This window comes from Scyliorhinus torazame, chromosome 6, assembly GCF_047496885.1.
Source record: "Scyliorhinus torazame isolate Kashiwa2021f chromosome 6, sScyTor2.1, whole genome shotgun sequence".
NCBI classification, from domain to species: domain Eukaryota; kingdom Metazoa; phylum Chordata; class Chondrichthyes; order Carcharhiniformes; family Scyliorhinidae; genus Scyliorhinus; species Scyliorhinus torazame.
The window spans coordinates 237989464-238002622 of NC_092712.1; the positions used below are offsets into that span (position 1 = coordinate 237989464).

The 13159-nt window shown below is 40.3% G+C and overlaps 1 protein-coding gene across 8 annotated transcripts in view; it reads left to right on the forward strand.

Moving 5' to 3' along the window:
• LOC140425346 (triple functional domain protein) overlaps nucleotides 1-13159 on the forward strand; it is an 801905-nt gene that overhangs the window by 431085 nt on the left and 357661 nt on the right. For 7 of the 8 annotated variants that reach the window (XM_072509518.1, XM_072509516.1, XM_072509515.1 and 4 more), the window contains 5 exons: nucleotides 794-829; nucleotides 2869-3064; nucleotides 4537-4703; nucleotides 6283-6402; nucleotides 9756-9947. In XM_072509518.1, the coding sequence (XP_072365619.1) occupies nucleotides 794-829; nucleotides 2869-3064; nucleotides 4537-4703; nucleotides 6283-6402; nucleotides 9756-9947 (711 nt within the window). The remainder of the gene's footprint in view (nucleotides 1-793; nucleotides 830-2868; nucleotides 3065-4536; nucleotides 4704-6282; nucleotides 6403-9755; nucleotides 9948-13159) is intronic. The other variant, XM_072509511.1, reaches the window with a different exon arrangement.

The window sequence follows — 13159 nt, forward strand, 5'->3', positions numbered from 1 at the left end:
GTCAGGAAATGGCTTTGAAGAGAAGATGGCCAATATCTGTTTTAACTATTACTCTTTTCTTTGTCCTTGCCCTTCTCTCCTCAATGCCATAACTGCACAAAAACAAAACAATGGCTACAACTTTGCCTTCAAACTTAAAGGAATAGTGAACAGATTGCATGACATTTTTAGGAGCATTGATTCGCAAATGAAGGGCATTTTTTTAATGGTGTTCAAAATAATGTAATGTTGCTAATAGTTCAAGAAGGAAATATGACCCTGATGCTATAGAAGTATTCTGACCAGAAAATCATAGGTTTAACCCCTGGTTTATGCCAATTATAATTGGCTTTAATATCTTAGTCACGGTTTCCAGACTGAATGGTGATTTTACTGAGAAAATACATGTTTGAATGCTGGGCGGTACCAAAATTCGGTTCTCGTGTCCTCTACCATCAAATAGTTTACCAATAGGCACATGCATCTACTGACATGAGAAGAATGTTGATAATGGGTGATATGCTACAGGACACTCAAATTGTGAGGAACAATGCTGCAATAAGAGTTAATAGTTGCAGAAAAAGATGAGGAAAGATTGGAAAGGAAGATAAAATACGTAATAATTTAACACACCAATTACTCTGTGTATGTTAGAATCAATGCCAATCAAAAAATATTTTCAGTCAATTGTACTGCCTTTCAGAATAGTACCGTAATTTCACAAAACTAACTCTCATGGTTATACAAAATGAACCATCTGGCTGTAATTCATGTTACATCTGTGTCTGGGTTATAAATGTGACTCTTTTTGCAGAAGGTTGGCCAGTTCCAATTTCCCTGCAGTTTACAGGTAAGAATTTGTAAGCGTGGCAATGGATTGGACTGTGTGTTGTACGTGTAATCAGGTGATTGTGAAGTTCATCTGTAAGGGTGAGTGAATCAGTGTTTATCGTGAGTATGTAAATATGAATTAGCAGTCAGTGTCTATTTCTAGTATTTATAGAAAATTATGGATAATTGAACGTAATTCATAGAGTGGCATTGGGCTAACTTTCCTTTTTGACATTTAGAGTAAATGTTTCAACTTTACTGCAGCAACCTTGTAGATGGCACAAAAACAGGTGGGAAAGCAAGTGGTGAGGATGACACAGTCTGCAGAGGGATATAGACAGGTTAGGTGAGTGGACAAAAAGTTGGCAGATGGAATATAATGCAAGAAAATGTGAAGTTATGCACGGTAGGAAGATAATGGAAGTGAATGTTATTTAAATGGAGAAAGATGCAGCACAAAGGAATTTGGAGCTCCTCTTGCATAAATCACAAAAAGCTAGCATGCAAGTTCAGCAGGTAATAGGGAAAACAAATGGAATGTTGACCTTTATTTCCAAGAGATTGGAGTATTAAAATAGGGAAGTCTTGCTAAAACTATACAAGGCACTAGTTAGACCGCCGCTAGAATACTGTGAACAGTTTTGGTCCCCTTATCTAAGGAAAAGTACACTGATGTCGCAGGCAGCCCAGAGAAGGTTCACTAAATTGATCCTCGGTATGGAGGGATTTTCTTGTGAGGAGAGGTTGGGTAGATTGAACCTGTACTCATTGGAGTTCAGAAGACTGAGAGGCGACCTCATTGAGTCATATACGACTCTCAAGGAGCTTAACAGGGTAGAGTCTAGGATCAGAGGGCATAATCTCAGAGTAAGAGATTGCCCATTTAAAACTGAGATGAGGAGAAATTTCTTCTCTGAGGGTAGTGAACCTGTGGAATTGTTTGCCATAGAGGGCTGTAGATGTTGGACCATTAAGTATGTTCAAGGCTGCGATAGACAGATTTTTAATCAGTAAGGGAATCAATGGTTTTGGGGTGAAGGCAGGAATGTGGTATTGAGGATTATCTTATCAGATCTGTCATGGTCTCATTGAATGGCGGAGCAGACCCGAATGGCCTACTGCACCAATGTCTTGTCTAACCTGGGATTCAGATTTCTCGCTTTTCATTGGACAATGGTCAGGTGAACTACGTCAGGTAACCGATAGTGATGTGAGGTGGAAAATGACCCCCCCCTTTCTGTTCAGTTATTTTCTGTAGCCCTAGGTTTCAAACCCAGTGGTTTTATTTTTGCCACATATTTGCAGAGTTCATAAAATAAATTTTGTTAGAAAAAATGCTGGAGTAGGTATAAGACCCAAGCTGATAGGTTTTACCACAAGTTGGCTACATAGCCAATGAAAAAATATGAGCATCTGCATCTTGTGCCGCAGAGTTTAGACCAGAGGGCATGTTTGTACATGCCAGGATTGGGAATTTAAAATATTATATGGATAATAGAATTTAAATTTGAAGTTATGTCTCCATTATAGTGAAGGTTATTTTGTGAAATTACGGTAGTTTAAATAAAATAACACTTTTATAATTTAGATAATGCCAAATCTCGATAATTAAGTGGTTACTTTGAAAATGTAACTTCTATTAATAACCGATAATCTTAATGTTGACCTTCATAAATGAACATTAGTGCAATTTAAGTTGTTTCAACTAAGAACTGATAAATTATCCAATTTGACTTGATTATCTTGAGACTGAGCAAGTGTATAAATGAAAGCTGTAGTAATTGGTGTTTTTTTTACTGAATCTTTTTTCTGTTTTTGCCTAAAAATATTATGTATTGAAACTCAGTGTTCATTTCTTATTTTGTTTTAATACAGAACATTGTATTTCCAACATTATGTATTAATACTGTATGTAAACCCGAGTCTCTGTGACAATGTTTTTAATGCTAAACTGATGATGTTCATGTTGGAAGTGTTCCTTCCTGATGGAGATTTCATCACATCAGTGCACCAGTTCAGCATAGTTTTCCATAAATTATGATGGCTTGCTTCTTTCAGATCATTTCAGACCTCGAGTCTTGGAATGATGAGCTGTCCCAACAGATGAATGACTTTGACACCGAAGATTTGACCCTTGCCGAACAGAGGTTGCAGCACCACGCTGATAAAGCTCTAACCATGAATAACTTGACTTTTGACGTCATCCATCAGGGGCAGGAATTACTCCAGTATGTGAATGAAGTACAGGCCTCAGGTATGCACCACTGAGTGCGTTTTAACTCCAAACTCAGAGACTATTTCATTGAACAAAGAACAATACAGCATAGGAACTGTAGATTGAGAGCTATAAAATAATGAAGGGATTAGATTGTGTCCACACTGACCAATATTTTCAATTGGATACTCATATATAGTTGGATGAGCTGAAGCTTATGGAGTTGGTAGGCAGGCCAGGAGAGCCTCAGAATAGCCACGGTGTAGAGATGACAAAGACCTGACAAATTCCAAATTTCTTTACCCGTCAGTCTGGCCTCAATAAAAGTCGAGATGGATTTGCAGGTACAGCATTAGTTATTTTATTTGACTTGCAAGCCTTTCTCAATTCACAGCAAGTACAAAGCACATCTTGCTTCGTACACCTCTGGAATCAAGTGAGTCTGTAGGACAAAGATATCTCTACTATTAACACAAAAGGCATCAAGTTTCACATACACGATTCCCATAGGTCATCCTATACCCCTCCTGACCTACCCGTACACTCTAATTGGCTCACTTCCAATCCCTTCCTCTGGCCCCAATTACCCAGCATCCTTTTCTCCTCCTTTGGTGGACACACCTCCTCCTTGCTTTGCCATGTGGTCTGAAATCCTTTGTCTGTGAACTCACCAGAATGAGACTGGCCTATCTCTACATTACAGTAACTAATATCTCTAAAGTAACTATTTTATATCACATTCGTCAGACCGACATGAGGATTTCTTAGACGTTCATGTTAAACCAGTACCCGATTATGACTCGAGCTTCTACTTAATAACGAAAAGAGCAACGCTCATTTACTTTGTTTGAATATTTTATAGTTTATCATAGGTTAAAGGTATTGTGTATTTTCCCAACTGGAAGGATGACCTCCAGCACAACTCCGGTTTTTACCTGGCCACTAGAAAATACAGAAAGGTGGTCAGAATGCCTGTCCCTTAGATTTTCCCTCCCTGGAGAAAAGCAGCTTATGTATTGTTGAGACTAAGAAATTGCCCTAAGTTATTGGTGTCAGCTCCCATCCAGATGCCATGGCACAACATATTGGAAGGTGTGCAAGTTGAAAAGGCTTATAGGATTTTCAGTGAGCACAATATTAACCTGCACTGCCTGACACAGATAGCAATTAGATCTCCATAAAAGGCCAGCATTTTAGCTGTGAATTCTTTATCTCAGCAGATTGTTTGGGATAGATAATAAGTAACACAGCTTCTTGCCAGGATCAGAGCATAATAGTGGGTTGCTCTTGTGAGCCTGTTAACACTGAGCACAAAGGTGCTGATAAAAATCTTAGAAGCCATTAGACTATATATACTTCCTCTAGGTCAAAGAACAATGTAATAATTTGGAGAAGATGAACTAGAAACCTAAATGATTAATACTGTAATTAGTTAAGGGGTCAGTGCTTTGAGTTGAGGAGGGAATAAATACAAAGTTCAAATATGTTTTGTATTTACTGTTATCTTTTAGGTGTTGAGTTAACCTGTGACCGAGATGTCGACATGGCAACCCGTGTGCAGGACCTGTTGGAGTTTCTTCACGAGAAACAGCAGGAACTGGACCTCACTGCGGAGCAGCACCGTCGGCATTTGGAGCAATGTGTGCAACTGAGGCACTTACAAGCTGAGGTCAAACAGGTTAGAATTGAGGGTGCTTTGCATGATTATTATGACCAAAATGCCATAATTGATTTTGATGAGAGTGCAGCATTCACGTGGGATGATACTGGAAATTGCACATTGTCTTCGATTAGGAGCTGCCATTCTGTGGTGGCAACGGTTGCACACCTTCGTACCTGGGAAATCATGATGCTAACATTGGGCAACCATCACTGAAAAAATGCCAATTTTTGTTGCTTAACGCTAATACACTCGCCAAGACAAATTAAAAATTTGAATTATTGTATGTTCTTTTTATTCTTCCATGGGACAGAAGTAGACACATGGAAACAACACAAGCTACATTTTCCCTCCAAGTCACAATCCGCCATCCTAACTTAAAACTATACCAGCATTTCTTCACTATTGCTTGGTCAAAACCCTGAAAGTCTCTCCCTAACACCGCTGCCCCTGTACCTACTGCAGAGTTTCAAGGAGGAAGCAAATTATCGATTCTCAAGAGCAATTAGAGAAGGTCAGCAAATGTTGGCCTTGGCCCTGACGCACTCGTCCTGTGAAAGAAAAACATAATGGTTGGTCCAAGGACACAACCCAGAGGTACACCTGCAGTGATGTCCAAGTGTTGAGATGATTGGCCTCCAACAAACACAAATGCCATCTTTTATGCTAGGTATAGAGTCTTCCCCCGATTCCCATTGACCTCAATTTTGCTAGAGCTCCGATCAAATGCTACCATGATGTCAAAGGCAGTCACTTTTAACTTATTTCTGAAATTCAACTCTTGTTTCCCCTCATGTCCAGACCAAGGCTGCAATGAGGTTTTTAATGATTGAGTTCACCGCATGTTTCTCAAAGCAACCATTCCAATGGTATGAATGAGATTGCTAATTTATTGCAAAATTATGGACAGCTCTGGACATTCAGATCCAAAACTCCTAAGCAACTCAATTGAGACTGCCTGAACTTATTCTGCGAAAAATCTTCCAGCTCTGCTGCATTTGAACTGGAGGGATTTTCAAACCTGGGTGCCACAGATGGAACCATGCTGTGAGCAGCTAGTAGTCACTTTATATGACCTGAACTGGTGCACTTTCAATTTTAGTGTAATGTATTCTGTGTGTAAGCTCACATACTTCTCAACATATGCTCCCATTTATATTAGAGTTTTGCAATGGAGGGATTAGCAGCTGGAAATGTTTTCTTGTTGTGAATTTGCATTTTGTTCACAGGTCATATGGTAAATATGGCATACTTCATGCTGATACTAAAGTAGATGATCAGCAGTTTAAAATTTGTCATGCAGTTTAAAATTTAATTAAAGTGATCCACATCATTCTGAAGCTTAACTTAAAGCAATACATCTTGGTGCTAGTGGGATTAACAGTGTGTTGCTGACCTTCCCAATATTGTCTTGTACATTCATCCTCCCTTCCTTTACCTTAGGTAAGTGTGTATTCAGCGATCTAAACCGCTTGCTCAAAAATGTCCTCCCTAAATCGCTCAAGCTCCTGCGCCTGCTTTAGGTCCCTCCTTAAAGCCCAGCTCTTTGACAACTTGAAACCTCAATGTATATTATTAACAATATTTGTTGTTGCAGGTACTGGGTTGGATTCGGAATGGAGAATCCATGCTAAATGCAGGCCTCATCACTGCCAGCTCACTTCAGGAAGCTGAGCAGCTACAGCGTGAGCATGAGCAGTTCCAACATGCTATTGAGGTACAGTAGCTTCTAGCAATAATATTTTATAGTATTTTGAAGAGCTTTAAATGTGTCTCAGAGCAATTTAGAGACTTCCCTAGTTAAACTTTTTTGTCAAAAAACGTATTTTGTCTCACGTGGTTTAAAATGATCTTTTTCTCCAAGTATTAGCTCTTGTCAAACCAAAAGAGAATGGTTAAGTTCTGATGTGGATTTGTTTTCATCATGACACAACATCCATCTATCCATCCAGTTCACCAAGATTTCATTTGGATTTGTGTTCTTGCTTTTAAATGATCTTGTCCCTTTGTATTCTGTAATCTCCTCCCCACCCCATCCTCCGAAATACAGTTACTCTGGTTCCAGTCTCTGTTCTCGTTATCTTGGCTGATTGCCCACTCCAGTTCATACAAAGGAACAGAGCTCTGCTATTTATGTCCAACTAACCTACCATTGATGGACAAATAGTTCATCAGACTCTGTGATGGGCTGATGACTGGTCAAACAAGGTTGTCCCGTTTGACAATGGGTCTTGAGTGGATCATCCTGGTTGAATGCATCCTGTATATTCCCACTAAAGAGGTTAAGACTGAATGGGACAAGGTAACTCAGACTGTTATTGTATCCCTTTAACTCTGCTGCTAGCAGTCTTTTTAACCGCTAAATTGCCTACTACATCTTGGACCCCATTTCTGGATCCAAGTTCCTAATATCTCTCTAACATGACATGTGCTTTCAGTCATCTATGTTCCAGTCTCTAAATTTCCCCCCAAACAATTTCACCTTTCCCCTTTCTAAGATTCTCCTCAATGACCCTCTCTTTCATCTTTCATCACCTCTCAAATCTCTCTTTCTTGGTCTTGGTATCTAATAAAGGTCTTAGGGCAAATAGAGGTATTCTGTGAATGTTGTTGATGAGCAGGGGGAAAACAATATTGTGCAAAAATACCTCTTTTTACCTTCAGAGCCTGTATATGCCTTGAAATGAGGGCTGCAAGTGGGAAATTATCAGAAATAGTTTAGACATGCTATCACTCTTATAAGTAACTTTCAAGGGGGTTAGTACCAAGAGCAAACTTTGCTGTTTTTACTCCGGTAAATGGAGCTCCATTGATCCTACTTATTCCTCAGTGGGTTGTATTTGTTCACAGGATTCATTCTGCTGGAGAGCTTTATCTTGTTATCATTGTCTCATTTCCCTCCTGATGAGTACTAAAAGCAATAACAATATATTTGCTATATAATAGGAACACTTACATAAACTGTTTCATTGCTGTGTACTGTGTTCACCCCAACTGACCCACACTGGTGATTATGTTCATATGAACCTTTTCTCACTCTATTTCAGCTCACCCTTTCAAAATACTATTTTATTCCTTTCTTGCTCATGTTTATCTCGATTCCCCTTAAGTGCATCTATACTCTGTGGTAGCAATTTACATTTTCTAGCTACTCGGTTAAAATGATCAAAAGGAGATATTTATTACGTGCAGAGAAACCTTAAATATTGAATTCCATTTTAACTCAGGTACACATGTATCTATAATGAAAGAAATATAAATATTTTGCACAATAAATTTAATTGCTTGTCTAGCCATGGGTAGATTGGGGATTCTTCCACGGAAATCAGTATCAGAAACATATTAAGTGAGTTAGCTGATGATTTTCCTAATCTCTGAAACATTTTATATTTGTTTATTCTTTACCTGGTTCAAGCTCTCTTTAAGAGCATTCATTGTAATTCAATAAACAGCTCAGGCTGTTGGATATTGGGAGTAGTACAAACAAGTTATTTTTATTTGCGCAATGTAGATTATCTGATGATGTTTGAGAGAGTAAACTGGTTTAATTTTCCACGGCTGTGGGAATGCTTGTTAACAGCTTGGACCTGGAAGTTTAAAAAAAATAAATTTAGTGTACCCAATTCATTTTTTCTAATTAAGGGGCAATTTAGCATGGCCAATCCACCTAGCCTGCACATCTTTGGGTTGTGGGGGCGAAACCCACGCAAACACGGGGAGAATGTGCAAACTCCACACGGACAGTGACCCAGAGCCGGGTTCGAACCTGGGACCTCAGCGCCGTGAGGCTGCAGGGCTAACCCACTGCGCCATCGTGCTTCCCTGGACCTGGAAGTTAGCATTATCTCCATCACAGGGGTCTTCATTCTTTCCTCGTTTTTTTCTTTCCATCCTTTTTCCTATGTTTTTCACAGTACACATCTGGCTGAGAGCAGAGCAGTGGCCAACTACAAGATTTTTGCTGATGCACATTTTGCTCCCTAAGCTAGGAGGTGCATTTCCGTAACATTTGATGACTTGCCTTCTGATATTTATTTGTTGGACATTTATGCAACTTACAGCTGAAATGAGAAGCTCATTGACTCATCATCTAGGGAATAGTGGGAAATGTTCTATTGATTCTCACATTTTCAGATAAAAGATTGCAAAATTCTGGCACCAGCTGATAAAAATTGGCATTACAATGTGAAATCTACTGGATAAGCATTTGGTCTACAGCCCCCCCCCCCCCCCCCCACACACACACACACACCGTACTGACTGATCTCATCTAGCATGCACTTTTTGCATTATAGCAGAGTACACTGAACATTGCACTTTGCCAATCTTGAGGACCAAAGAGCCATGTGGCCCCTTGGCTGTTCTAACGAGGTATTAGTAATGAACCATAGATATTCAAATTAATTTGTGACAGTTAGTTACTAAAATCTGTCCCCCAAAATAAAAGTTGCTGACTTTTAATCATTTTTAAATTACCAGTAACTACTTAAAAATACATTAAGCAAATTTGGTGAGTTGGATTTGCTTTGTATTAGTACTTGAAATATTTGTTTTCAAAGATTGTTTGCAGTGTTATCAAATTTTCTCCAAAATGCAAGTTCTGCCTTTAATTATTTAAAAGCATGTCTGCAACATGTTAATTGTAATACCTCAAAGATAACACCAGGAGCAACCTATTTGTATAGTACCTTGTTTAAAATAAAATGTTCCGGACCGCTTCGCAGGAGCATTACAAATGGATTCAGGAAAAGCTCAAATTACATCGGCCTGGTTCTGTAAACATTTTGAGTCATAAAAACCTGATGGTAAATAGGAGGTAAAAGGAAGGAGTCCAGAGTAAATGCCAGATAACGATGATGTGGATAGGATGGAACATCAACAAACTGTTGTCTGAGTTTGGCGACAGATGTAGTTAGTTAAGAGCAGAAGCTATTGTAGTAATTGATAAGGTACATTTAAACAGCAATTTTTTTTGAACTATTATACTGTTTAGTTCTGCTTACACAAATTTAATGGATGGACTTGAAGTTTGAAATAATTTCTGACTTTCCTATAATTTCTTTGTAAAAGAAAACCCATCAAAGTGCACTTCAAGTGCAGCAGAAAGCAGAAGGCATGCTGCAGGCCAATCACTATGATATGGAAATGATTCGGGAATGCGCAGAGAAGGTGGCTTCCAATTGGCAACAGCTCATGCTAAAGATGGAAGATCGTTTGAAACTTGTCAATGCCTCTGTTGCATTCTATAAAACCTCTGAACAGGTAAACAAATAATTCTAAAAGCCTGTACAATTGGTGTTTTATCTTGGCTCACATTTTCAGTGTATAGCTACACAGTGCAAGTAATAATGACACACTGTCTTTCATTAATTGGGTACTTCAGTAAATACATTGCCTAATGAGGCAAATGTAATAAGTGAGGCTGAATGATACTGACACGCATTAAATTGCATAAACATGTGAATCATAACAAATATTCAGCTGCAGCTATTATTACGAATTTGCAAAAGAAGAATGACAGTGATGCTATCTTATAACTGCAGTATAGTAAAATGCGAGGGTATATATGGCCAAGTTGGTCTGAGAAATTAGATGATTTCCGACAGGACTGCTCAGAGTCAGTGGACTGGTCAGTTTTTAAAAAATTCTGCGACCAGCCTGAACAGATACGCCACTACAGTAACTGACTTCATTAGTAAGTGTGTAGAAGACTGTGTGCCAAAAAAGCAAACCCGCGTGTTTTCCAACCGGAAACCCTGGATGAACAGGGATATGCACTGTTTGCTGAAGTCTAGATCTGAGGCGTTCAAGCCAGGCGACCCTGACCTATACAAGAAAGCCAGATATGATCTAAGGAGATCCATCAAAGATGCAAAAAGACAGTACCAGACCAAGCTCAAATCCCAGGTTAGCCACACGGACCCCTGCCAACTATGGCTAGGTCGGCAAGACATAATGGGCTACAAGATGCAGGCATGTAAAATCGGCGGCTCCAATGCACCCTCCCCGATGAGCTCAACGCATTCTATGCATACTTTGAGCAAGGGGTCCTCCACTTCAGAAGCCTCGGATGAACTTGTATCCAAAGTCACCATTGCAGATGTCAGAGCAGCCTTCTCGAAGGTCAACCCAAAGAAAGCCACTGGCCCGGATGGGGTACCCGGACGAGCACTCGGATCTTGCGCGGTTCAGCTGGCGGGGGTATTCGCAGACATCTTCAACCTCTCTTTACAACAATCTGAGGTCCCTATCTGCATCAAGAAGATGACCATCATCCCTGTACCCAAGAAAAGCCGAGCAGCGTGCAGCCGACTAATGACTATCGTCCAGTGGTTCTGACATCCATCATTATGAAGTGCTTCAAAAGGTTAGTCATGGCACTGATCAACTTCAGCCTCCCTGATTGCCTTGATCCACTACAGTTCGCCTTCCGCTAAAACAGGTCCACAGCAGATGCCATCTCCCTGGCCCTGCACTCAACCCTGGAACACCTAGATAACAAAGACACGTATGTCAGACTCCTATTTATTGACTACAGCTCAGCCTTCAACACCATTACCGTTATTCCTACAAAACTTATCTCCAAATTCCGTGGCGTGGGCCTCGGCTCCTCCCTCTGCGATTGGATCCTGAACTTCCTAACCCACAGGCCACAATCAGTAAGGATAGGCACCAACACCTCCACAACGATCATCCTCAACACCGGTGACCCACAAGACTGTGTCTTCAGCCCCCTACTATACTCCTTATACGCCTATGACTGAGGCCAAATTCCCCTCCAACTCGATTTTCAAATTTGCTGATGACACCACAGTAGTGGTGATCTCAAACAATGACGAGACAGAGTACAGGAATGAGATAGAGAATCTGGTGAACTGGTGCGATGACAATAATCTCCGTCAATGTCAACAAAACAAAGGAGATTGTCATCGACTTCAGGAAGTGTACTGGAGAACATGCTCCTGTCTACATCAATGGGAACGAAGTAGAAAGGTTCGAGAGCTTCAAGTTTTTAGGTGGCTTGATCACCAACAACCTGTCCTGGTCCCACTATGACGACACTATAGTTAAGAAAGCCCACCAATGACTCTACTTTCTCAGAAGACTAAGGAAATTTGGCATGTCAGCCACAACTCTCACCAACTTTTACAGATGCACTTTAGAAAGCATTCTTTCTGGTTGTATCACAGCTTGGTATGGATCCTGCTCTGCCCAAGACCGCAGGAAACTACAAAAGATTGTGAATGTAGCCCAATCCATCATGCAAACCAGCCTCCCATTCATTGACTCTGTCTACAATTCCCGTTGCCTCGGAAAGGCAGCCAGCATAATTAAGGACCCCACACACCCCGGACATGCTCTCTTCCACCTTCTTCCGTCAGGAAAAAGATACCAAAGTTTGAGGTCACGTACCAACCGACTCAAGAACCGCTTCTTCCCTGCTGCCATCAGACTTTTGAATGGACCTACCTCGTATTATGTTGGTCTTTTGTCTACACCCTAGCTATGACTGTTAACATTACATTCTGCAGTCTCTCCTTTCCCTATGTACGGTAAGCGTTGCCTGTATAGCATGCAAGAAACAATTCTTTTCACTGTATACTAATACATGTGACAATAAAAAATCAAATCAAAGTTCAAATATGACCTTATAGAAAGGAATAATTATGATGAATTAAAATATGAACCATGACTTGATCTACTCCATTATTGTGTAAAGTTGTTTTGGTTTGATAGCATAGATTAAGTATTTGGGGCGTTTGGTATTGTTGCCCATAAACATTCAAAACATTGCAGCATTTTTAATGAAGAATGTTAAAATTGAAAAGTTAATACTAAGTAGCATACTTCTGTGATATATGCAATGGCAGGAATTTGCACTACAAGACTCACTGGTTGCACATGTCTTTTCCACTCTCATAACTCTACAGTCCCTGCTTTTCAATCTCTCTCCCCGCCAGGGGGCTGGTTTAGCACACTGGGCTAAATCGCTGGCTTTTAAAGCAGACCAAGGCAGGCCAGCAGCACGGTTCAATTCCCGTACCAGCCTCCCCGAACAGGCGCCGGAATGTGGCGACTAGGGGCTTTTCACAGTAACTTCATTGAAGCCTACTCGTGACGATAAGCGATTTTCATTTCAGTCACAGAACTCTCTCAGAACTCTTTCTCCCCCCCCCCCCCCCCTGCTGTCATGCAGCCAGATCAAAAGTTCCAATTGACCCTCACTTTTTCTCGTGCCTACTGCTGTTGTATGGAGTTTTCTGATTTATATATATTTTCTGTGATTTACACGTTCAGAGTTTCTGATCATGTTGGAGTTATTAGCTAAGGATAGTTTGTTTTTAAGGAGAGAGCTAAAAGTTATATCTGATCACCATCACCTCACACATCTTCTAGAAACTAGAACAAGGGCAAAAATGCTCAAGAATCATTTGTCCACTGCCCATTATTATTGTGGAGGAAGGGGAAGGGCA